At 40.5% G+C, this 26,687-nt stretch overlaps 1 protein-coding gene across 2 annotated transcripts in view; it reads left to right on the forward strand.

Annotated features, from left to right (window-relative positions):
- The window catches only part of igsf11 (immunoglobulin superfamily member 11), a 121,038-nt gene extending 95,555 nt beyond the window's left edge, over positions 1-25,483 (forward strand). Inside the window, exons 3-8 of one of the 2 annotated variants that reach the window (XM_080288477.1) lie at positions 4,606-4,769; positions 14,727-14,934; positions 15,359-15,565; positions 18,139-18,261; positions 22,235-22,382; positions 24,394-25,483. In XM_080288477.1, the coding sequence (XP_080144603.1) occupies positions 4,606-4,769; positions 14,727-14,934; positions 15,359-15,565; positions 18,139-18,261; positions 22,235-22,382; positions 24,394-24,946 (1,403 nt within the window). In that variant the 3' untranslated portion in view covers positions 24,947-25,483. The remainder of the gene's footprint in view (positions 1-4,605; positions 4,770-14,726; positions 14,935-15,358; positions 15,566-18,138; positions 18,262-22,234; positions 22,383-24,393) is intronic. The other variant, XM_026191304.2, reaches the window with a different exon arrangement.
- The last annotated feature ends 1,204 nt before the right edge of the window (positions 25,484-26,687 follow it).

Here is a 26,687-nt window from a genome sequence, read left to right on the forward strand (position 1 = left end):
GTCTATTTTATTTATAGCCTACAGCACATTTAAACAACAGAAGCTGTTTAGAGACAGGCACATTTCCATTCCACGTCTCCGAAAAACCCAGTTTCAAAATACATGAAAAGCTAAAAGGTATATTTGATTCTGTGAATAACTATTATGGAAAGTAAAAATCACAGTGGTTTAGTGGTTATTAAAATAATTTGATGATGATTCATCTCATAGATCATAGCACACTGCTCTCCCCTACATAACCTGCCTTTGTATGTTTGACAATAATGGCCCTGTATTCACTTGGTATTGGATCAATACCAGAGTTTGCAGTATCGTCCAGCATATATGATAATATTCTTTTTGTAAAAACAAACATTGGTGATTTATTTACCTCTACAAAGAAACAGAGCACCTGCTTCCAACCTTCTGACTTAGCAGAGATACGAGGGTGAAACAACTAAAAGTAGAATTTCCTAAAATTAAATGTTATAGTTTATTAAATTCGACAAACAAAGAATTGACTAGACTTTCAGACATCATTTAATGAAAGTGTCTTTAGAATGGCGTTCATTAATTTTTACCTCAGCAGTGCTGTGAGCACAGCGCTTGATGGGTTGCCATCGAGCAGCTGGGTACACAATTACGCCACCTGAGTTTCGCAAAATAACCTGTCTTTGCCCGCCTGTCGGTTCGCCCTGGTGCAGGCAGTGGCAACAACGCGGGGTCCGCTACTCGCATGTACACAGCTCATCATGAAGCCCCTGGGTGTTCTGCAAAAGAACAGGACACGCAGCTCTGTTTGTGTGTGGGCACAGGTGTCGGAATACATGAATCCATGTGCAGATGTATTTGTAACTGTGTGATTAATTTTATGGTTTTTGATGTTAATTTTTTCCCAAGCGCTTGCTGGAGACTCACCTCTATTGTGCATGTGCAGGACACAGAACTAAGTGTGATCCTAGTTACCAACTGTCATCCCTGAAGTAGTAGATATGTGATGCTCTCGCCTCTTAATTGTCTTTGAACAGATTTAAAATAAAGTTGTGTCTTCGCACACGAGTTAATGTGTGCGCTCTTCTCTCTCTTTAGTAATGCCTTTGCTATCATCAATTACTTCACTTAACCAGGTTTATGCATGTATAGGTGTGTGGCTGTCTCTGTGCATTGAGGCTTTCCCAGGGGCTCATCACTGCATCGCGGGCATCTGTTTGAAACTGGAATAAAAGTAGAGCCTATGAATAAAAGAGCCACATGAATAAAATCACAGAATGCAAATGACTTGCCAGGCAGGGATTCTGTGTGTGTGTGTTTGTGTGTGAGCGACTGCGAGTGCAAGAGTGAGAGAGAGGAAGTGTTGCATCCAGCCTGCATTTGTTCTCCATCCAATCATGCCTCCACTTTAGCTTGACTGATAGAGTAAGCACACACACACACACAGAATCAGACACAAAGCTTTTTCTTCTCCGAGGTGCATGCTTTTCTCATGCATTAATCAACAGCGGTTTTGACACTTAACAGAGCCATACTGTTGGTTCTCTCCTTGACTGCTAGCACTGCCTCAGGTGACTTTATCAATTGGGCCTTTCTGGAAACACCGGCATCCTCTCTGCTCCCTCATGTCCTCCTCTGTTTCACTTTCTTTTTTATGATTTGTTGTTTTCTTTTTCTCCTACCTGCCCCTCCTCGCATCGTTCTCGTGTTCCTCTCCTCCACCTACTCATCTGTTACTACTCATACTTCATGCGCGCCAACATTTTTCTTTACTGTACACTCTTTTTTAAAAATTCCTTCCGCATTCCCAACCCAAATCTTATCTAGTCAGCAACTTGTAGTTCCTTTAATGGAAATAACATAGCACAAACATATTCTGTTTTGATTAAATAAAAGCTATTTTTCTCTGAAAATGTAAAATGTGTACGATCCCACAACAATAGAACACTGCCACAGGTGAGTAATACTATAGGAGACAATGCGGCGCTGCTCTGTTACAGTTAAACATAACTGTGGGCAGCCAGGGGTCAGCCTCAGAGATTAGCATAGTTACTCTGTGCAGCTTCGTACCAGTCAGGCTGGCCTCGGCCTCGGGGCGCCTCTGGGCTGGAATTGACAGCAGGAGGGAACGGGATGTTTGTCAACAGGAAAATGATAAATGATAAATGAACCCTTTCAAGCCAGAATTATTTTTATTTTTAATTTTTTGAAAATTAAGTATATATTGTAAAGAATCCCACTGATGATGTAGAAGTCTCCAAAACTCATGTATCAAATGTGATAAATTTGGCCTAAAGGGTTAAAAAAAATAGAATGGATGACTCTTTGCTTCACTCAGTGCTGGTCATAAATGCAAAATATCTTAGACTACAGCAAAAATAATGTCAGGACTACTGTATCAAGCCCTGACCTGTCTTTGATTATTTCCTGAAATCAGTTTGTACTTTATTGTTTTCTGCTAGCGATTAGAAAACATGGTTTACCTCAGCCATAGTGGCTCCTTTGGAGCTATAATACAATACTGTACTGATTTTTTATTTAGTTTTTTTTTTTTTTTTAAATGCGGGTGGTTATGTTTGACTGTGTCTGGCTTACTGTTCATCCCTTACATATTGAACCCATTACAGGATGGATTCTGGAAGAGCGACGGTCTACCAGACATGCTTGAGTGAAGCTGGCATAAAGCTTTGGCAGAAGTGTGCGCAATAATGAGGCAATGCCAAGCAATACCATACTTCTCGTCCCTGTCCTTTAGATGTGTCCCCAAAGGGCTAACATACATGTCACCAATGACATACATTGATTAAAGTCTGAGTGTGTGGATTGTAGTGAGCAGTATGTCACGCATGTGCCTGTGAGTTGAGAGGGCACAGTGCACGGCATATGTACTGCACTGGTTTTGCTGGCACTGCGTGTTGGTGCTTGTTTGTGATGTTTGGTGTGTGTGTGTGTGTGTGTGTGTGAGTTTGCTTTGGTCGTGGGAGCTTACAGGCTCTGTGCGCAGAGGTTCCCTAATCCAGTGTTTTGAAATGAGCCCTCCAGCTGTTGTGGGCTTGAGAGACTGCTGCCTTGGAGGGGGCTTACAGATGATAAGATGCTCCTTCTATCTTCATTCCTCTAGGATCTTTAATTCTTTCTTTCTTTCTGTACTTTAGTCTTTCTCTGCCTTTCTGCTTCCCTTAAATCAAGCACATTTAATACCTATGTGGCCACTGAGAAAACACACTTGCACTTGATCTCATGTTGCCAATGCAATCGCGCATTCTTGTTAAGGCCGCAGCTCTTCGCATGAACTTCTTCCTCTGTGCTGTTTTTGTAGGGGTGGGGGGTGACTCTCTTTTTTTATGAGTATATATCTTTGACAAAGCAGAACTGAGTGAAGCAGTTTGAGTGCTGCATATCTCCCCTGGCCCAGCTCTGAGCCTGCAGGGCCTGTTGTGTCTGCCAGCAGAAAGAAAGCGTAGGAAGTCCAGCAGGTTTTGGACAGACAGGCAGAGAGCAACAGGCAGTCTGTCAGCTCGAAAATATTACACTGATATTCAAAAGTAGGCAGAAGCGAGTCAGTAGATGGGAAAAAATTCTTATATTCGTTTCCTTATCATAATGTTAATAATTACTCATATATATTCTATTGCGCAGTGTGGTCATTGCTTGCACTTGGGATCTAGCTTGACTCTTGACTACAAACCATAATTGACATCCTGGTGGTTCCTACTATTGATTAATGCTAAGATCCTCATTTTACATTACCACTGACAAGGGTGATTCACATGACATGATCAATTATCTGTAATCATATCAGCGCATCATCCTCCTCACCGTGTTTAGATAAGATTACTTCCCAATGGGGTTTTTTGGACATGGATACATGCTTGCGGGGGAGATCTAACTTAATTTAGGCTTTAATGTCTTTAGCCGGTCTTGAAATAGGATGCAGCATGCACATATCTGTCTTTGTGGGTCTGTTGTGGATGGCAGCTGAGTCCAGATGAGGAAAGTGGCGCCTTAGTTGTTTACTTTGAGAGGAAGCAACAAATCTAACATTACTCTCATCATTCAGTATGCACAGATTCAGACGTTGCTGTTTTAGGAGAGGAATAAAATTAACATCTCGTGACATCTTATCATTTTTTCCCCCATTTAATTGCACATTACGTATTTCATGTGATCCCTCTCAGTGCAGCCTTGTTTGTTAGTTGTCAAAAGCATCTCAGACGAGGAGTTTGGCTCTCAGCAAATCATGTTTGTTTTGCTGTAAAGATGAAAAAGCTGTAAAAAAAATGTCACATATTAAAGATATTGTACATGGCAGCGTTTTAGCTTTGGATTTCTCGTATCGTCTGTCTCTGTGTGTGTGTGTGCGCGTTTCTGTTACTCACACACTAAAGCAAGCGTTCTCATTTTTAGGGATTTAGGGGATCTAATAGCCTTCAGGAAACCTTTTGAAGATGCTGCTTTTCTTACAAAGTGCAAAGATACATCTGTTGGGAGTTTCGGGGAGAATTTCTGAATTTAGACATCTGCTCATCTCTCTCGCTCGCTCTCCCTCTCTTTCTCTCTGTTTCGTTTGGTACTGCATGTGCTTTTCTTTTGAGAATCAAGACGCTGATCACTGACTCTTTTTTTCTCCTGCAGTCTGTGTGCAGGCACTAGATGTGACAATGTCCCAGCGCAGTGTCCAGGTGGCTCGTGGCCAAGCAGCCATCCTGCCCTGCTCCTTTACCACCAGCGCTGCCCTCACCAACCTCAACATCATCTGGATGGTGACACCGCTGTCCAATGCTTACCAGCCAGAGCAGGTATGAACCACTTGCATCCACCCACTGACCTGAGTCATCTTTTACAGCTTTTACAGCTGAGATTAGAGTCACAGGTGTGTTAAAAAGCATAGTCTTCATATTTAGAAGACAGACTTGTGCAGTGCAATTAAGCATGTCAGAGCCTTATTTACTAATCTGAGAGTTTTGCTGTGATTGTTGTAATTAACTGTAGATGTTTGGATGCTGAATTGGTACACAGTCAGTGTTGCCATGCACTCTGCACATCAACTGAAATGTCTGCTTCTGAAATCTTATTTTCTAATGCAACACTACTGTATGCGCATCTTGTGGATGGGTTCCTTACAGTCAATGCAGGTACACGAGAGTTTGCTCTGTTTGAAGGTGTGCTCAGATACAGCGCAAAGAGAATATGAGTGGCTGCAAAAATGCATCACACGTGTAGAGAATGAAACAAGCGAAAGGGAAGTGTCATGTAGCTCTTACATCTTATGGCACGACTCTTTTGTTTATATTTTGCCCCCACAGACCCAGACTATATAACTAATTGTTATTGTGCTCTTGAGGAATAATTCTTTATACTTTCTGAAGGTCTTTTGAGGTTGGATTTCAGCATCAAACTTGACGTCTGTCAAAGTTATAAATGCAGAAAAGCACAGTAAGATTTTGATCCACCTTTCAATACCATCTGGAAAGCAACAGCGTCATTTTTCAGCATGGCAATGATCACAAACACACTGCAAAGACAGTAAAAACACACAAAGAAACACAGCCAGTCATGAATTGGCCTTCCCAGTTCCCAGACCTCAACATTATGGAAGCAGTCTACAATCATCTTTAAAGCGCAACAACAACAGCCAACATCTAAAGAACAGCTTTGAATGACCTTCAAGAAGCCTGAGAAATATTCCTGAAGACTACTTAAATTACAAGAAAGCTTGTCTAAGAGATTTCAGGCTGTGCTGAAAAATAAATATGATTGGTGCACCTATTTCTGAATTTTCCTGGCAAGGTAAAAAGAAATTAGGGGTGGATCAAGGCTTTTGCAAAAAAACTATCTATCTAGCCCATGCTAAATTTGCATATGCCAAAAATATAGTTGCACTGCTTAAACAAAAGCAGACAGAAAAAATAATTCCCTTTTCAGTGCATCTGAACACACCTTTACTACATCAGTTTTGTAATTAATAGAGATCACCATACTTTAAAATAGAAGTAATGTAGTAGTAAGCTTAAGGGTGTATTAATAGTTTACAATCTGTGTGCTGCAGGACGCCTCTTAAACAACATATGCACAGCCAAAGCTTCAAACTGCTTTCGCAGCGCTGATTTGATGTGGAAACACGCAAAGACATGGCAAATTTAAGTTACTCGCTGACTGCTGATGCTCATTTTGTTTATCTGGCCTTGTTTATAGCAGTCTACTCTCTCACCTTCCCTCCGTCCCTCTCTCGCTCACTCTTCATCCCCTCGTGCGGGACTTCTGTGATTCCATTTGAGTTGTTTAACATGCAGCTGCAGGCCGTACAAGCTCACCTGCCTCCCTTCACTTTGAACCCCAGTGCTGGTCGGCCGTCCAAATAACACAATCATCTTCTGCACTAATTAACTCACGCCCACGACAGGCTCTATATCGCAGCTGTTCTCCACACACACAGACACACAAATATGCACAAATGCACGCACACAAACTGGAATTGAACAGACTGCTGGTCCAAATGTAGTGCGGATCCACGTGCCTACATGCGGGGCTTATATACAGTATGCATTCATGTGTGAAGTCTGTAGACAAAGTGCACAGTCTAAGTGCGAATACTGACGTGAGTATATACATCCAGAAATTCACACATCATGGCATGGTTATGTCATGTGTACACCTGTCGCTTGTATGGCTGAAATTGGGGAGCTGTCTAAAAAGTGTGTGATGAAATAAAGTGCTGCGTGGTGCGACAGAACACGCACAAGGTCATTTTAGAGAGAGGAAGAGTGTGTTTGTCATAAATGATTACAGTTGATGCTGAAAGCCATTAAGAATGACTGAACAGAACTCCATACACTTGCGCAACCTGCATTAGCACTTTAGTGAGCACACACTATGACCACTCAGAGCTCTCTCTCCTCAAAATGCCATGTTCGTGTTGGTCCGTACCGAATCATGAACTGTTAGAAGGCGACGGCAAAACTTTGTCGGCCTCACTAAAAAGTGCAAATGTAGCTATTTGTTTTCCCCGCTACCTTTATTGCATTTTTGTCTAAGGCATCACTATCTACTTCATAGCCTTTAGCTTACACGGTCGACCCCACATTATAGGCTGTGGGAACTTAACTATGAGCTCTATATATTTTGTTTATGAGAGCAGGCAGTGTGACAGGCTGGTGCATTTGTTGTCTGCTGGGATCCTGATGTATGAAGGAATTACTCTGGAGACAAAGTAATTTGTATTTTGAGTTAAAAGTCACAATAAACCCCAAATCACTCCATTAGAATATATTTTGGTGTATGTTTTAAAAATGGATAAAATGTCTGCCTGTATTATTAAACAAGTAAAGAGTTGACAACCACCCAAAAAACTCTATCTCAAGTTCATCCTCAGCTCTGTGCTTTTTAGGATCTTTTACTTATTGTTATAATTTCCAGTCATTTCTGATTCACTTTCAGCATTTTCCTGTGATTTTTTTCTTTTTTTCTTAAACCAACAGAAAAAAAAGCTACACACACACACACACACACACACACACACACACACACACACACACACACACACACACACACACACACACACACACATATATATATACTACCTGGAGAACAAACAGAGAAGGTAAGCAATTAGCTAGAGTCTAAAGAGCCACATATTTCCCCCAGGAGTTAAGGTAACAAAACAGAGCTGAAGGGGAAACTGACCTCAAATGAATGTTAATGTTGCTCCAGAACTGTTAACTCCTACACATTATTACATTTAAAGGTCTTGACATTAGTGTTGTATTTGCACCTTGCTTCTTGCTGCTCAGCATAAGGTAATATAGTAGCTGTAGATTCAGCAGAAAAAATCCCTCCCTTCAGTCTTCTTCTGTTCTTTTCTTTGGCATATGAATGACCATTTTATATAACATGAAATAGTTCACACATAGAGACCTCCAAAAGATATTTGTTCTATTTTATGGTAAAAACGAATGCCCATTGATAGTACCAGGCTTTGCCATTTAAAAATGGGTTCAATTACCTTTCACGGCATGTATTTTTTGATGAAAGACATCTATCACAAACATAAACCAATATAATTACATGCATAAAAGTAATAAAGGTAACGTATTTAACCTACACCAAAACAAAACAACAATTGAGTGCATGTGGTTTGTATGTGCTTTGAAGTATTTAACAGTGCTAGCATATGCATGAGCATTATCTAGTGGCCATGTCAGCCAATTACACTCCTAGACTCTAAGGCTACCCTGAAGGTTATAGCATCACCTCCAAGATAGCAACAGGGGTTACCAAAGCATCTACTTTGTTTGGGTTCTCACCACTGTATAATTAAAGAAACAGCTAAGCTTTGCTAAGATAGCCAGCTGGTGGTTGTAGTTTCATATTTAACAGACACATGAGGTGCTACATATTGAAGTTCACAGAGATTTCAGATTCCAAAGCATGATAAATTAGACTTGAAAACTTGCTCAAATGCTTCACACATTGTGATAAAACTGTGAAAAACTGTGATTTCTAAAACAGACAACTAATAATATGTTCATGGAGGAGTCTGCAGTACAACACACACTCTTTCACTATGATAGAGAAAGCTAGCTGAGGACATCTGGCTGGTATCTTGGGATGATGCCCACTCAGAAATTTGTAGGACACCTTAATGGAAACTTCCACCCTGATGCTTTCTTTTACACTTTATATGACATAGACTACACCGTGCAAAGTCTCCATGACTTCAGTTATACTGAGGAAAACCTCCATCAGTAATTGTGTACCTGAACCTACTATAATATGACAAGAAGCCAGTATCGTCCGTGTTGCATCTCTCCTATAGCAACAAAATTGTGATGTAAAGCAGCGGTCCCCAACCCCCGGGCCTCGGACCGGTACCGGTCTGTGAGTCGTTTGGTACCGGGCCGCGAGAGTTGAGGCTCAGGTGTGAAATGTATAGTTTTCAGGGTTTTTATCGGTTTTCAGCGTTATTTTGTTATCGTTTTTATCGTTTACTCGGTTTTCCTTGGTCTTTTCACGTGTGTTATGAATAAATTTTCTTTTTTCCGGTACCGGTACTAGTTTTATTTTGTTGTATTTATCCGCGACACCTTAAAGGCCGGTCCATGAAAATATTGTCGGGCATAAACCGGTCCGTGGCGCAAAAAAAGTTGGGGATCGCTGATGTAAAGGAGCAATAATGTGAGAGCTTCACTGAACAAGCACTTACAGTGCATCCAAAGTGAAGTTTGGAACCACCAGGACTCTTCCTAGAGGTGCCCGCCAATCTGACCAATCGGGATGGAAGGGACTTAATCAGGGAGATGACCAAGAACTCTATGGTCACTCTGAAAGAGATCCAGCATTGTTATGTGGACAGAGGAGAACCATTTCTGTAGCACTCAACCAACCAGGCCTGCATGGTAGGGTCCAGAATGACTAGACTGAAGCAACTCCTCAGTAAAAGGCACATGACAGCAGGCCCGTAGCTTCCCAAAAGTTAACTGACGCACTCTTAGACCATGAGAAACAAAATTATCTGGTCTGATGAAAAAAGGTTAAACTCTTTGGCATGAATACCAAGTGTCAAGTTTGAAGGAAATCAAGCACCACTCATCATCTTGTCAGGTGGTGGCAGCATAATGCTGCGGGGTGTTTTTTCAGCAGCAGGAACTGGGAGACTAGTCAGGATTGAGGGAAATGTGAGTGTAGCAATGTACAGAGACATCAGAAGTTTTGGCCTCACACACACACACGCACACACACACACACACACACACACACACACACACACACACACCCACACACGCACACACACACACACACACACACACACACACACACACACACACACACACACACACACACAATCAAACTCAACACTTACCTGTTGTTCATCCTCATAAAGGTGTTTGCTGGATATCGGTGGTCCTTATGCTTAAATATGCTCCAACTTTTGTAAAAATGCTTTTATTGTGGCGGGACATCTTGTAAAATTGCATATTGTTTTCTTTGTTGTTGCAGTTGATGATCAAAAGTTTTAGAGAAAGGTGTATTTTCTCTGCACTAATGAAAACGTTTCTCATTTTCAATATTTGTGTACCTTGGTCATCTCCCTGATTAAGTCCCTCTTTTTCTTAGTTCCTGGAAAAAGAAGCTTAAAATATATATATAATGTTGATATAGTAAAATATGTGCCGCATCACTGAAATGAATATTCTGTGAAATTGAGATCATAAAGAATATGTGATGCAGAAATGATGCTGATCTTTAAACGAGAATATAGCCTGTGTGCCTGTAAAGTCAATTTAATTTGAGCAGATTCCATTAAACGTAACGTCTTAGCATACATTGTACTTATATAGCAAAACCACACCGAACATTTACATGTGCTTCCATAGTATATTTGTACTATACTGTACTTTGTATTTATCAGCAGACAGGTATTTTACTTTATTTATTTATATATTTGATTACTTTTCCACTTGTCTACCTCAAGGGACATGAGTATGCAGAGTCAACTTAATTAGTTTTTTATTTTCTGCTTTTTATTATGTTATATTATATAATTTTTGTGTTTTACAAGTGTATTTCCAAAGGATGGTTTAATGGGAAAAATCCTTTTTATTAATACTGGGAGTTTTTTTTAGTTTACAGTGGAATGTGGTTATCGTGATTATGGTGAGTTTTTAATACCGTTCCAGGCTTAGGCCAACGACATGGGCACTTTATAAGCAACTCAATTTTATGGGAGTCGTACTTCGTGTGAGTGACTCCAGGCACAGTTTCTCCAGTGCTGTCTGAAGTTTGAAGTCTCAGTGAATCTAGTTTGACCTTCAGTATTTCATCTAAGTACAAGCCCCACTGTTACACACAAGACAGCTCAGATTATCAGACAGGCCAGTGAGATTACAGGTTTAGTTCAAACAGAGTTGTGCATTAGATCAGTTACAAGTGAGAGGGTTCTTATAGGACCCCTCTCACACCTCCCATCACTTCATTCTCTTGGTCAGTTGTTGTGCCACACCAACTGACCAAGCATTTTAAACATTTGGCAATGTGTGAAAATGTGCTGGCAAAAGAGTCAAATATATATATATATATATATATATATATATATATATATATATATATATATATATATATATATATATATATATATATATATATATATATATATATATATATATATATATATGTACTAGAGTCAAAAGGGTAAATGAGGTAAATCCAGAAGTATATTAGTAAAATGGGGTTTGGTCCCATATTGTTCAGAACATGTCTCAAAGGATAGAAAGAGATAACAGTTGCAGCTTATAGTCATAAGATTGAAGGGAGCTGTGAGGGTTTAGAGATTTATTCAGGCTTTATTGAAGCGATGACAGTATCTGGCATGTCAGGGGCCAGGGGGTCCTTGCACGGTCAGTTAGAATTGGAATAGGAGTACGAAACTGGTACAGCAGTATCTGAAAGTTCACTATGAGCATTCGTTTGCTACTCACACTTACAGGGTATATCGCGCAGCAGGAGAACGACTGGGGATGTAGCACAATTTGTGCAGATGCTTGTACTGTATCTATGTAGGATTTTAGGAGTCAAAGGATGAAACAGAGGTTTACCACTGGGCCAGTTGGGTATCCAGCTAGTCCAGCTAGAGTTCTTAGGGCCGTCTGCCATCTGAGTGCCAGCCATGACCTCTTTTCTATCTGTTCATAGCCACAAAGCCAACCAGGTCACGCGAGGGAATGAGGTGATTTATACATACACATAGATACGGATGGATCGACATAGCGGACAGAGACAAAATAAAAACAAGTGTACAAAAAGGAGGGCTTTTGGCATGCACCATAAATGCACCACTGTTCTCATGCTTGTGATTTTTAACATCTTTTTAAACATACATTGGCTTGATTTATTTCTCCTTAATCCATCGGGCATTTGTTTCTGTTCCTAAAATTAATACCTGCAGAGTAGAAGGAGTTAGCGTTGCCAAAATGGGCTTGATCTGCAGCACAGGTTAGGACCTGCTTTAATCCTCCACTCATTCATGCACACACTCAAAACGAGCCCAGTCAAAACGGCGTGTGCGAGGCCGATTGATTGGATCGCTTTCCCCGAGCATGCAGATTATATTGTTGGGTCATCAGGAATATAGAGCCAGGTCAGATCATGTGTTAGAGAAAGGAAACAGAGAGGTATGCACAAATGAACCCATTACAAAAAAAACACATAGAAGGAAAGAAAAGAATGGGCAGTTATTAAACGGAGGAACACTTATTGTGACATAAGAGTCACAAACACTTCCATGCTCCACACACACACTTGCACACTCTGCTCACAACTGATACACTCCTTGTGACAAAATGTATCTACAGTGAAAGACACACACACGCAGAAGAGATGCAGTTGCAGGCTCTCATCACAGCTGAGGAGCTGCCTATTCATCTGCACATAAGAGGACAAAGCGAGCGTGCTGCACTCAGGAAATTGCTGCCACGCAATTTACAATCGTTAAGCAGCGGTGGAGGACACGGTCACATACGCACTCCTGCACTTTCATCCGAACTATCATTCTCATGCATGCACGCGCACACAGAGCCGTGCACACTCAGGCGAGAACACACTGGTGCTGGTTGCCTCTCCGCCTGGGTCTTTGAACAGTTCAATGAGGCCTCTTTTCAGCAAAGTGAATAGCCCCTCTGATTCCCCACCACGCTTTGTGTGTAGGCGTATGCGCCGCGCCACCATGTGAGTTGGTGCGCGCGTGTCATGACTGCCAGACTTGTGTGCATGTACTGTGTGTTTGCGTGGGTCCTTCATCCTTTGTGTGGGCCCAGCTGAGGGGTGAGAGCTGTTTTGCATGTGGCTCGGCCTCACAAACGAGCTGTTCGGGCCAAATTTGAAGCTTCTGGGAAGCTTTTAAACAACTTGGTCTTTCATTGGCTTTTAATTTCGATCCTGAGACAAGATCAGCTCAACCTGAACCAAGTGTGGAGTCTGTGATTGTTCTCAAAGGTCACGGATGTAATGATAAAATGATAGCTTCTGCCTTAAGTTCCTGCTGGGTTTGACCTCTTTGTGCAGACGTCTGCCTGCATTGCTGCTGTCAGATTGGTCATATTGCAGTTTATATGTTTCTAATTTAAAATGTTTTCAATTATGCATAACATTTAGTGCATGCTTTTATGTGAAGAGCCTTACAGTAGCATGAAAGCATACTTTTAGTGTGTACTTCTCCCCCTAAATCTACCCACTGAGCTAGAAAGGGCCACTTACAAATGAAAAGGTTTTTTTTAGTTTGTCTGTTTGTTTGTTTGTTTCTTCCAGAGAAATAAGTCAGTTTGCTCCATTCTATCCACTGTCTATTTTTAGCCTCTATGTAGAAATAGGTCTCTCTCTAGTGAGAGTGATGTGTAACACTAAAGGAAACGTCATCTACAGGTGAGGACAAAAATCATTCGTCCCTCTATGAAATCTAAAGTTTTTGTTATTGTCAAATTTTTCCCAAGTGCTTGTTTAGGAGTGCAATGGATTTTGAATCCAGCATTTTTTAACTTTACTAGCATAAATTATTTATATTTGTGAACAATAGGAAAAATAAAATTACCAGTCAATATTGAAATGCTCAGTTTGTAAAATGAAGTTAGAACTGAGTGTTATCTTTCAATTTGAACAGTATAAAAACTGCAAGGGTTGGCGCTGTCAGTTGAGAAAGCATCATACCAAAAGCAAAATAAATCAGTTTAGACTGAATGCTCACAAAGCAGGAGATGGATAGAAAAAGTTATCATAGCGTTTCAAGTGTCAAGAACTCAAGAAATTTAAGGAGAGCCATGCAGCACCGAACACAGAACAAGCCTGGCAGCGGGATGTGAATAACTTAGCCAAGTTGGGAAAATGTAGTCTCAAAGAAGACAACAAGTATGCTAAGGACAACCTTTAGATTATGCATACTTGTTCAGATGAAATGAAACTGAAGCTCTTTGGCCAAAGAGATGCTGCTTGTGTTTGGAAAAAGAAGGGAGAGGCATCTGGCTCAAAGAAGACCATCCCCACAGTGAAACATGGTGGTGGGAGTATCATGCTGTGGGGACGCTTCAGTGCGTCTGGAATGGGCAATCCCCTCAGGGTGGAAAGAACCATAAGGAAAGTAGGATACATGAATGTTTTTGAAAGGAAACCTCAAGCATTCAGCAGCAAAACGAGGTCTAGGTCGTCATTTTGTTTTCAAACATGAGAACATCCCAAAACATGTGTCACTCCCAGTGAAGAGCTACCTCCTGGAAACCAAAGTGAACGTTACTGACTGGTCTGCACAAAGCCCAGACTTGAATCCCTATGAAAATCTTTGGGATGAACTGACAACCAAGGTCCATGCCAGAAGACCGTCAAATCTGGAGGAGCTTATGAGTCATTAAAGAAGAATGGGCAGGGATTGCTCAGGCGACGTGGGTTAAACTTGTGGAAATTGCAAGAAACAACTGCAGGTTGTGATCCAGACAAAAGGATATGCAAACATTAGCATAAGGAGGGCCAAATAGTTTTTTGGTTATTATTAAATACTTTTGGTTTCAGTGTGTAAAATACAAATAGGATGTTTGGAAAAACTGCGTTCCTTGTTCTGTTTAAGAGCACTTGGAAAATACCTTTGAAAAAACATTTTCAATGGGGGTAATAATTTAGTCCTCATCTGTATCTTTTAAATTACAGTAAAATTGACACTGTGTGCAACAGTATTTTAAATATTGAGTTTAATTTAAATTTTTCTCTGGTCCCTTATCCAGGTGATAATTTACCAGGGCGGTCGGGTCTTCAGCCTCTCCAACCACCTCATCGGTCGTGTGGGCTTCGTTGCCACCATGCCAAGCACAAGTGCCTCCATCTTCATCAACAACACCCAGGTGTCCGACACTGGGACCTACCAGTGCCTGGTCAACAACCTCCCAGACAGAGGGGGGCGCAGCATTGGTGTCGTCGGACTCACAGTGTTGGGTAGTGTACACCAGCACATTTCTTTCATTATTCTTTCCACAACTCCAAAAATAAAAATGAGAAAAGGAAAGCGTTGCGTACTTCATAACCTGAGAGCACGTGGCGCTCACTTTTTTAAAAATGCATCTCAAGTGCCAGCTAATAACAGTAAAGGACCAAAAAAGAAGGTTTTGTCTTATTTTCTTCTCTACCATCTGCAGATCTTTATTAAAGAAAGATAAACAGCACAATCATCACTGTGGCAAAGTGGAAACTGTTCAATTTGTCAGGAGTCCTTTTAATAAGAAAAACATCATATTTGACTGTTTGATTAATGAGACTGCACATTTTTTAAATTATGTAATTCTCTCCCCTATTTGGAAAAAAATTAGTTTTCTTTTGTAAAGTGGTTAACGCACCACCGCCCACTCTCTCCATCTGCCAGTGCCCCCCTCGGTGCCAGCGTGTCGAATCCAGGGGACGCTGGATGTAGGCAGTGACATCATGCTGATCTGCAAATCAGAGGAAGGTATTCCCACGCCGTCCTACTCCTGGGAGAAGCTGGACGCGCTGCCCAAGCTGCCGCACAACGCCATGCAAGGTATTACAAACAAGCTGGCCGTCGGAGTTCCCTTTTGCCCCACCTTCGCTGGTAAATCTCACACGCATAGCGTAGCTCAGACTCCAAATCACTGCCACCTGTCATGTGCCAGGCCTGAACTACTGCCCCCTTCCTGACTATCCTCCTCCGCTGACCCTGCTGAGGGTGATGATGGATGGATGTAGTGACTCGAACCTGTGAATTTGTGAATGAGCTTGTGTGTGTGTCAGCAATGTGTTTCTGTAAGTGAGCAAAGTGATATTGCTTTGTGGTGCTCCTTCCTCATGCTGAATACCAACTCTGCCCACACGTGCCATTGTGAGATCTGCAGTTGTGTCATTGCTGCGACCGCAATACATACAATAACTTTCTTCTGCCATCCAGCGTTTAACATTTACAGAAACTGGAGTTGGATTTGGTTTTCAGCATCAGAGAGGACTGGTGTGGTGCACTCTCCTTTCTTTTCCAGCTGTGCCCACTGCACAGTGAAATAATATTCATCACTGGTATCTTTCTTTGTCTGTACACTACTGGTCAGTAGAAAGCCCACTGTGCAAAAGTCACATCAATTGCAGACAGCATATTATCATAAAAGTGAAACAGTCTTCTGTTAACAGGTATGAGTCCAATTATCTGAGCACTTGCAGAGGGAGAATAGGAAATGTGTACTCAGTAAATCATAATTGCAAATTAGGCTGCAAAGGTGGTTGAATAAATGTCAATTATCTTCTTTTGTGATATGCTAATTTGCAATTTTGGCAATCAGGCCTTTGAAATGATAACATCGAAAAGCGCTTCAAAGAATCTGACTCACCACAAAATGGAGTGGCGTTAGCACAAATGAACAAACAAACAACAAAGACACAAAAACAACCTGTCACAAAAATTGTTTTTTTTAAATAATCTAGATTTTGTTGTTGTTGTTGTTGTTTTCTTTTTCTTTTTCAATATTTCAGTTAGACTGTAAAGTTTCATCTGTGTGCACGAGTATTTTTAATGTGTATTGGTGAACACTGTTCATTTCAGTTCAGTTCAGTTTTATTTATATAGAACCAAATCACAACAGTTGCTCCAAGGTGTTTTATATTGTAAAGTAAAGAAGCTAAAATAATACAGAGAAAACCCCACAGTCAAATGAGCCCCTATGAGCAAGCACTTCGTGACAGTGGGAAGGAAAAACTGCCTTTTAACAGAAGGAAACCTCCGGCAGAACCAGGCTCAGGGAGGGGCGGCCATGTGCTGCAACCAGCTAGGGGAGGGGAAGCCAAAAGCCACACTGTGGAAGAGAGCCAACAATGAATAATAAGTCATGCTTAAATGCAGAATGCATGCATGGGACGTCCCCAGCAGCCTAGGCCTAGGTCACCTGATCGAGCCCCAACTATATAGTTAGGGCTTGATCAGGTGACCTAGGCCTAGGCTGGATCCCAGTTAGGATTCAGGAGAGGGTGTCTCTCTCCTGAATCCAAACTGGGAGCTGGTTCCACAGAAGAGGGGCCTGAAAGCTGAAGGCTCTGCCTCGCATTCTACTTTTAAATACTCAAGGAACCACAAGTAAGCCAGCAGTCTAAGTGCTCTAATGGGGTCATACAGTACTATGAGCTCTTTAAGATAAGATGGTGCCTGATCATTCAAGTTTGATTCTGGGTTTCACAGGGAAACAATGAAATAATACTCTCTCTCTTTCTAGTTCCTGTGAATCTTGTCCTGCAGCATTTTAGATCAGCTGAATACTTTTTAGGATACTTAATAAGTTTTTAGGAAAACCTGATAATAATGAATTGCAGTAGTCAAGCCTAGAATTAATAAGTAGTTTTTAGTCCATGCATTTATGGAACAGACTAGCAGCCATAAAATAAATCCACTTCATTAGTGAAAAAAACACACTTGTTAGCTTGTTTTGCAACATGTAGCCCAAAATATGACTCACTACTGAGGTTATACTTATAGCTGCAGGTATTATTTACAGTATAAATAATTTAACAGCCTCTAAAATAAATTTTGCATTAATGTATAATATATTAAGTTTTTACCTTTTGATGACTACAATTGACATGTCCGCTTACATAAAAAAACAGCAAACAGACATAACAAATGTATTTTTAAATATTCACGTTTGTTTTCTTCTGCTTGCATTTCATTCAAACTGTAAAGGGATCCTGGAATCCAGTGCCACTCCTAATCCTCTGTGTGTTTAGTTTGACGCACACAGCTATGACATCTGTCATGTCATTGCTAAGAAAACAGTTAAAGATCTGGCTGACTTCCTCTACAGCGGAAATATGCAAGATAAGAACAAATAAATAAATGAATAAAAGCTTATGCAATTTAAATGAATCCAGTAGTGTACAGCTCAACCCTTTCATCATTTATGAAAAAGGAATCTTCAGTTTTATTGTTCTACTGAACAACATATTTGCACAACTGGGATTAAGAAGACAATAGCACCCTCTATTGGTAGTTAGTATAACTTGTTCAGCGGAAGTTTTTAAAAGTATAAATCAATGTAAGTGTGTTTGAATTATTTAAATGTGCGAGTTACAACACAGGGTCCATATGGTTGTGTTTTAGAAACTTTAATTACTATGTGGCTCTCTGTATGTGCGTGCGTTTGTGTCCTTTAGACCAGATGCAGGGCACTGTCACACTGAGAAACATCAGCACCACCACCTCAGGACTCTACCAGTGCACATCCAGCAACGCTATCGGAAAGAGCACTTGTCTGCTGAACCTGCAGGTTGTTGCACGTAAGTATACTCAAACATCACAGGCACGGGTAAGGTGACACGTGTCTGTTTGTTTAAGATGGAAAGGCTGCTAGTGGCAGAGCAGAAGTCTTCTCGGTGACTGACAGCCGTCAAACACAGACATAAGCAAACAAACAAATGTGACAAAATCCAGCCAAACAAAGGGCACAGTCAGAGCCGCTTGCACACGGCAGCACTTGACATCTGACACCAGGAAAAAAACAGAGGTGATAAAAGTGACAGGGTCGGGCAGTTTTGATAGCTTGACAGAAAGGGCTGTAACATGTTGTTTTCTTTTGGTCATCTGACAGTGTGTGACAGGCCGGGGCTCTGTATCAGAGTGCTGAGTCTGCCAGACATGCCAGACTTGTGATTTGCTGACACAATACAGACGTAAAGGCTCGTGAATGAGATTTTATTTTATTTTTTTATTAAAAACAATTTGAATCCATTAATTATGACAAAGAGATTGCTTTTTACAAAGCCATATATTAAATAAAAGGCATGATGTATATGTTTAACAAGGATTGTCCCAAACTCTTTTTGACAAAGTTAGTCAGACGTTAGACTTGAAAGAATCTTGTTTATTTATTTATTTTGGCAAGTACATCTGTTGTGTAAAGTTGTGTCAGCTGGGCGCTGAAAATTGTTATTTGGCACAGAAAAGGTCAGTTTAGTACATCTGGGGCTCTTTCATTAAAGCAAGACAAAGTTTTCAATATTCAAAAATGGGTTGGTTTTTTTTTATATTTTATTTATTTATTTATTTATTTATTGGACGATTTGGAAGCTGCCAGCCTCGGTGGGCAATTGCCTGATGTCGGAGGATAATCAGCTGTTCTAGTTTCTTATGTGGCTTTCAGCCTATAAAAGCTGCACTGTGTGCTCAGTCTGTTATTATCAAGTGTGGACCACACCTTATTTTGTGTCTTATTGTAGTGACACCTTATATTATTCTGAAATACCTGACATACAGATCTAGTGATGTATTTTAGGAGCTATATTAAGGCAAGGCAAGGCAAGGCAAGGCAAGTTTATTTGTATAGCACAATTCAACAACAAGGTGATTCAAAGTGCTTTACAGAGACATTAGAAACAAGAACAAATAAAAAGCATGATTTAAAATTGATTAAAACAAGCAAATAAACTAACTAACTAATTAACAAACAAACAAACAAACAACAGTATATAAAATCAAAACAGATAAAATCAGAACAGTAGATAAAATCAGTAGTTAAATGTAAGTTTTGAAATTTAAGCTTACAGTGTGGATTTGGTGCTTTATTCAAATGCAGCTGAGAACAGGTGAGTCTTCAACCTGGATTTAAATAAACTGAGTGTTTCAGCTGATCTGAGGCTTTCTGGGAGTTTGTTCCAGATATAAGGAGCATAAAAGCTGAATGCAGCTTCTCCGTGTCTGGTTCTGACTCTGGGAACTGATAAAAGACCGGATCCAGATGACCTGAGGGATCTGGATGGTTCATACTGGGTCAGGAGGTCATTGATGTATTTTGGTCCTAAACCATTCAGAGCTTTATAGGCCAGCATCAGAACTTTAAAGTCTATCCTCTGACGGACAGGCAGCCAGTGTAAGGACCTCAGAGCTGGACTGATGTGGTCCACTTTTTTGGTCTTAGTGAGGACTCGAGCAGCAGAGTTCTGAATGAGCTGTAGTTGTCTGACTGATTTTTTAGGTAGACCTGTAAAGATGCTGTTACAGTAATCAAGCCTACTAAAGATGAATGCATGGACTAGTTTTTCCAGGTCCTGTTGAGACATCAGATCTTTTATCCTTGAAATATTCTTGAGGTGATAGTAAGCTGACTTTGTTATTGTCTTAATGTGTTTTTCTAAGTTTAGGTCTGCATCCATCACTACACCCAAATTTCTCGCCTGGTTTGTGGTTTTTAGATGTATAGATTGAAGTTCTCTGGTGACCTGTAATCGTTTTTCTTTGGCGCCAAAGACTATTACCTCAGTTTTGTTTTTGTTTAGCTGGAGAAAATTGTGGCACAACCAGTCATTGATTTCCTCAATGCATTTACCAAGAGCCTGTACAGGGCCTCGGTCTCCTGGTGACATTGTGATATATATTTGTGTGTCATCTGCATAGCTGTGATAGTTTATTTTGTTGTTGTTTATAATCTGTGCCAGTGGGAGCATGTAGATGTTAAACAGAAGGGGTCCCAAGATGGAACCTTGGGGAACTCCACATGTGATACTTGTCTGCTCAGATGTGAAGTTACCTATTGATACAAAGTATTTCCTGTTTTCTACGTATGTTTTGAACCAGTTTAGTACAGTTCCTGAAAGACCTGTCCAGTTCTCCAGTCGTTTGAGTAATATGTTGTGGTCAACTGTATCAAATGCTGCACTGAGATCCAGTAAAACTAGGACTGACATTTTTCCACTGTCTGTATTCAGACATATGTCATTAAACACTTTGGTCAGAGCGGTTTCAGTGCTGTGGTTCTGTCTAAAACCTGACTGGAAGGCATCGTAGCAGTTATTCTGTTTTAAGAAGTAACTGAGCTGTTGAGAAACTGCTTTTTCAATGATCTTACTTAAAAACGGGAGATTTGAGATCGGCCTGTAGTTGTTCATTTGTGTCTTGTCAAGCTTGTCCTTTTTCAGTATAGGTTTGATTACAGCAGTTTTTAGTGATTCTGGAAACACACCTGATAATAAAGAAAAGTTGACGATCTGTAACAGGTCTGACTCTAAAGTCTTTGAGACCTTTTTGAAAAAACTTGTTGGCAGGACATCTAAACAGCAGGAGGAGGAGTTCAGTTGACCTAAGATGTCCTCCAGGTCTTTGCTGTTAATAGGTTGAAACTGTTTCATGGTGTTTAAACAGTTTTTTGGTGGACACAGTACATATCCTGGATCTGCTGTTGATGTACCAATTGCTTGTCTAATTTTTTGGATTTTTTCAGTGAAGAATTTGGCAAAGTCATTGCAGGCCATGGTCGAATGAAGTTCAGCTGCCACTGACACAGGAGGGTTTGTTAGCCTGTCAACTGTAGAAAATAAGACCCGAGCATTATGGCTGTTTTTAGTGATGATGTCAGAGAAGTAGGACCTCCTTGCATTCCTCAGTTGTAAATTATAATTGTGAAGTTTCTCTTTATAAATGTCATAATGAACCTGGAGGTTTGTTTTTCTCCATCTGCGCTCAGCTTTCCTACACTCTCTTTTTTCATTTTTCACCAGTGTGGAGTTTCTCCATGGAGACTTTTTCCTTCCAGAGATAACCTTCACCTTAATGGGAGCAATAGTGTCCATTACATTTAACATGTTAGCATTGAAGCTATTGACGAGCTCATTGACTGACCCTCTGGACAGATCAGGTGTTAATGGGAAGACCTGGTTAAAAATTGCACTACTGTGTTCAGTTATACACCGTTTTGTGATCACTGTTGTTGATATATTTGTGTGGGCTGAGATTTTACTTTCAAAGAAAACACAGTAATGATCAGACACGCCCACATCAGACACAGTAACCTTTGAAATGCTCAGGCCTTTGGAGATCAGTAGGTCAAGAGTGTGTCCTCTATTATGTGTGGCCTCTGTTACATGCTGAGTCAGCCCAAAGTTGCCCAGAGTGTTACTCAGGTCTTTAGTCCCTTTGTCCTGAGGGTTGTCCACATGAATGTTAAAATCCCCAGCAATAATTACACAGTCAAAATCAACACAGATCACAGACAGCAGTTCACTGAGGTCATTAAAAAAGTCTGTGCAGTATTTGGGAGGCCTGTAAACATTAAGAAACACAACTTTGGATGGGGCCTTCAGCTGTAAAGCCACATATTCAAAAGACTGAAAACTTCCAAATACATTTTTTGATTCTCTTCTCTGTGTGTAATGAAATGAAATCTGTTTACTAGATAATTTTTTTAAGTGTAGTTTTGGCCAACTCATCCAGCTCTCTGGTCATTTTCAAATGTCATCCTCTTGTCTGTCTGTCCTGCAGCCCAGCCTCAGAGTGTAGGTCTAATAGCAGGAACCATTGCCACAGGAGTCCTGGCAGTCGTCATCTGTTCCCTGTTAGTGGTGGTCACACTCTTCTATTGGAAGAACAAGAACAAATATGATGAGGAGGAGATTCCCAATGAGATCAGGTTTGGCTTTGATTGCTGTTTTTCCATTGTTCTTTTTTTCTTTTTCATTACTATGTAGCTGGTGTGAAAGTGCATCTGCAAGCTTGTACGCTCACCACGTTTACTCAGTATGTCTGTAACCTGTAACGCAGCGGCACTGGCATGCTGAACTTTTATGGAGAGCACATTTTCAGCTTTTGCTGACTGTGTCAAAAAGGTGATAATTCTGCTTTATTATTGAGGCCACGCTGTGCTGAGTGCTTGTACTAGACAACATACATTTGATGATTTGCTCCCTAAATGCACTGTGTGCTTATGGAATGAAAAAAATATTTGGAAGATATTTCAATGAAATGCAGTTCAGTAGACCACCATCACAACACACAATGGAATCAGTCAACAAAAGCAAGGCTTTACGGCAGACTGTTGGAAGGTAGTAGATTGCACTATGCTTGATCAAGTGGCTAATGGGTGTAGTTTATGTATTTATTCAGACTGAATACATTTATATTTAAAGATAAGCTTTTATTTGTCCAGTGACTGATGTGTAGGAGCCGTAAAGAATGCGTTTACCTTATAAGGTGTTAAGGCTATTAGGATGCAGGGGCGTTTCCAGGATTTTTTTTAATGAAGGGGCACAGAGGGAACCAAGAGCCAAGAGGGTGGGGAATCAGAAAAATATTTCAACTTCCTATATAAAAATATATTATATAGAACTTTTCATAATTGTATGTGTTATTTTATTTAAACATTATTTGTTGCTATATGTAATTTTACTGCCAAATAAGCAACTAAAGATTTCAAATAAATTGTGTTGGGATGTCTGGTTCCAAAAATAAAGTGGAGTAGAAGTAGAAAGTAGCATAACATAGAAATACTACTTATAAATAAAGTACCAGTAGTATCCAGTATCCATACTGTCTGTTACTATCAGGTGAAAAGCTATTTAACAGTCCAGCTTTTCTCCATTTTGTGCAGTTTTTGTATTTTGTCATCAAAGCGTTTTGTTTGTTTCTCAGAATTAAGCAGCTCTTTAGTCAGTCTTTCCACGACATTGTTTATACTTAATATAGAGTTTCTGTTGAAGTAAAGCAGGGTTTGTTTACTGAGCTAATCACATACTTAGTGTTTCAGAAGGTTGCAGGGTGACATTTATGGCCTGTCTGATGTATTTTAAAAATCAAAAACATGCAGCGTTGGCTTTGTGCTTCCTGTTGTAGAATATTAAGCGTGTCAGCACTGAAAGCTCTGAAAACTACACCAGTAATAGGCTTAAATGTTCTTCCTAATTACAGGCTAGTTTGTCTTTTAAATCCTCTGTCAGTTGTTTACCTTAGCTGTAAATTTGCCACTAAATTACTCCAGGACTTATTTGGAGGATAAATTAGTTTACTTTCAGATATCTGTAGCTCTGAGTAACTGAGATAGCAATAAAACTGTCAGTCCACCCTTACACTTCTGCTTTTCCTCAACAGAAAATCACAAAGAATACACTTCATCTCATATGCCTCAGGAGCTCATGAAAATAGAAAAACAGAAAGGCAGGAAGTTTTTGTCGACTTCATTTGAAATACTTTTGAATACATATAAAATTATTTGATCATAGTTTTGACATTTTTTTGTTGCTTTACTCGCACACGGCTTCGCAATGATTATCACATTATATTTAATAGGCTCCACGAAGATCAGAGTGCACACATGAATACATAAGCACCTTGTAGATTCTCAGTAGAACTTTTGCTGCACTGTGAAGCTGAATTAATCTTTTATGGAAATTTGTGCTAAATATATGAAGCTGAACTAACTGGCCTTCACTTCTTGTATTACTGACATCTTTTATCTGTGATCTTTTGCTTTGCTATAAATGCACAGGATTAACAAAATAAATATCATAAAATTGCGTTTAATGAAAAACAGTTTTCTAATGTTTTTCCCCATGCAAACCATAAACGTTGGTACAGGCAGTTATTGTAATCTGCGTGTAAAGCTGTGCATGTCTAACTGTGCTCTCTTTCAAATGTCTCCTCAACAGAGAGGATGACCTTCCTCCTAAGAGGTCATCATCAGTAAAGGCTTTCCATGCCGACGCGTCCTCCTCAGAGAACGACACGCTCACGTCTACCAACACGTACAACAGTCGTTACTGGCACAACCCCAAACCCAACTATGACACCAACTCCTACACGCGCTACAATGGAGACGCTCGCCAGACCTACTCTGCCGCTGCTCACGGCACGCACGGACACGGCCCAGGCCAGAACGCAGCACAAGGCCACGGCACAGCAGTGACAGCGCCAGGCTCAACCCCGCTCTCCCGCCACCCCCCGCCCACGACAGCAACGACGTCGTTTGCCAACGGCAGCCACACCCTCCCGCCACCAAAGACTCTGGTGGTCACCACAAACTCTGCCCCCTCCCCTCCCAACATGGTGCGCAGCAACGGCACCGTGAGCCTCAAACCGGTGGTGACGTCCGCACACGGGCAACACACACACTCCTACGCCGTGAGCCAGGCCACTCTGGAGCGGATGGGGGCGGTGCCAGTCATGGTGCCTGCCCAGAGCAGAGCGGGCTCACTTGTTTGAAATTGAGTTTGAGGAACTGTTAGCTTTCAAAACGAGACTGAATGAGTGTTCGGTTGCAATGTTTGAAATCCGCCGATGAGAAGCAGACTAAATATGGGCTGAAGCAGCCCGCTGCCCTTTACAGCTGTGTCTTTCTGTATGTCTCGACCTTTTTATCTCCAAACAAACTGGGATTTTACAGTGCAGAGTTCATTTGATGCCAATTCCTTGATGGACCGGTGTTTTTTTTCTTTTGTTTGTTTTTTCTAGAGAAGCACTACGTGGTATCTGATCATCCCCTTAACTGGATGGATTTCATTGGTGGGTTCAGTGGCAACTATTTTTAAAACCATCTGGATGAATTCCCAAAGCTGGCGTGAAACATCCTACAGAACCTGGATTCCCAGGTGTTTTTCAGGGCTGATTGTGATGATTGCTTTCTTTTGTTTGTTTGTTTTTTAAAGCAACGCACATCGCAGTGTGTCCATACTGCATGGTCAGACAAAAGCAAGCTTGGATTCTTAAATAAATGCATGTGATCCCTGATTCAGAACATAACAAGTTTGCTTTTTTTTCCCATTTGTTTGTTCGTTTTTCATTTTTGTTGTAATTTTGGTTGAGGGAAATGATAGAGATGATGAGGATTATACATGAAAACGTGAATGCTTAAAGTCTGTTGGCAGTACCCCAAAGATGAAGGTGTGAATGAAATGATGGGGTTTCAAATGGCCTTAGAAGCTCGTAAAGGCGAGTGGGTGTTACTGGGTGCAATACAAGGCAAAACATACATTAAGTCACTGAATGAAAAGTTTTAATAATAGTTTTACTAACATTTTGCTTTTCCCATAACATCTAAAGTTTATCACACACACAGAACAGTGGTAATATTTGAAGAGGGCACCAGAGAAAAAATTGGTGCCACTTTCCCAACAGAAAGCTACTGTCCACCGGATGGAGATGGACCTTAGTGTTTGCTGTCTTTATTCTTGCTGTTGTCCTAGCCTGGTTCATGACACATCACTGCTGCTTTGACATGAAATAAGCTGACCGCTTATTTCATAAATGATTTTTTAAAAACACAGAGATAAATATATATTTAAAGCTGATTTTTTTTTCTCTGTCTAAATATTTTTTTTAATGTACATATTGCAAAAGTAGGCTAGATTGTAAATCAAAGAAAATACACATCTAACACATATTTTACAGCTCACATGTCTTAATTTGAAAACAGGTTTTTTTCTGCTACACTGGTAACAAGCTAGGTTTCATAGACTGTGCTACTGGTTTCAGTGAAGGGTTTCGTTAGGAGATGTGGGGTAAATGCAGTGTTTTAACACGGATGGCTATGTGTTTCATTACAGCTTATGATATGTGTGTTGTATAAGGTACTGTATTTCTGACCCACCATATTTGTATTCCAACCAAATTTCAACATGTCCCACCTTTCCAAATTTAGCCATGTTCATTTCTTTTTGTGCCTGAAGGCACCGTTTCTTATAAATCCTTCTAGCAACGATGCAATATTGGACACAGCCGCTTTTCAAGGTAAATGCAGTATTGGAAAATGTGTGTGTGTTTGTTGGAAAAGTTAAAATGTGCTGTTTAGCATTTTGTCTTACTAGACAAAACACTTAGAGAGCAAGTGTTCTGTAACAAATGCAATTGTGTCACTTGTGTCACAAAAAAATGTTTTATATAGACGACTTTACTCATTTAATCAGGGGTTGATGTTTATTTACTTTAACTCTTCGTACAATTTGCC

This window comes from Astatotilapia calliptera, chromosome 14 (assembly GCF_964374335.1).
Source record: "Astatotilapia calliptera chromosome 14, fAstCal68.1, whole genome shotgun sequence".
Lineage (NCBI taxonomy): Eukaryota > Metazoa > Chordata > Actinopteri > Cichliformes > Cichlidae > Astatotilapia > Astatotilapia calliptera.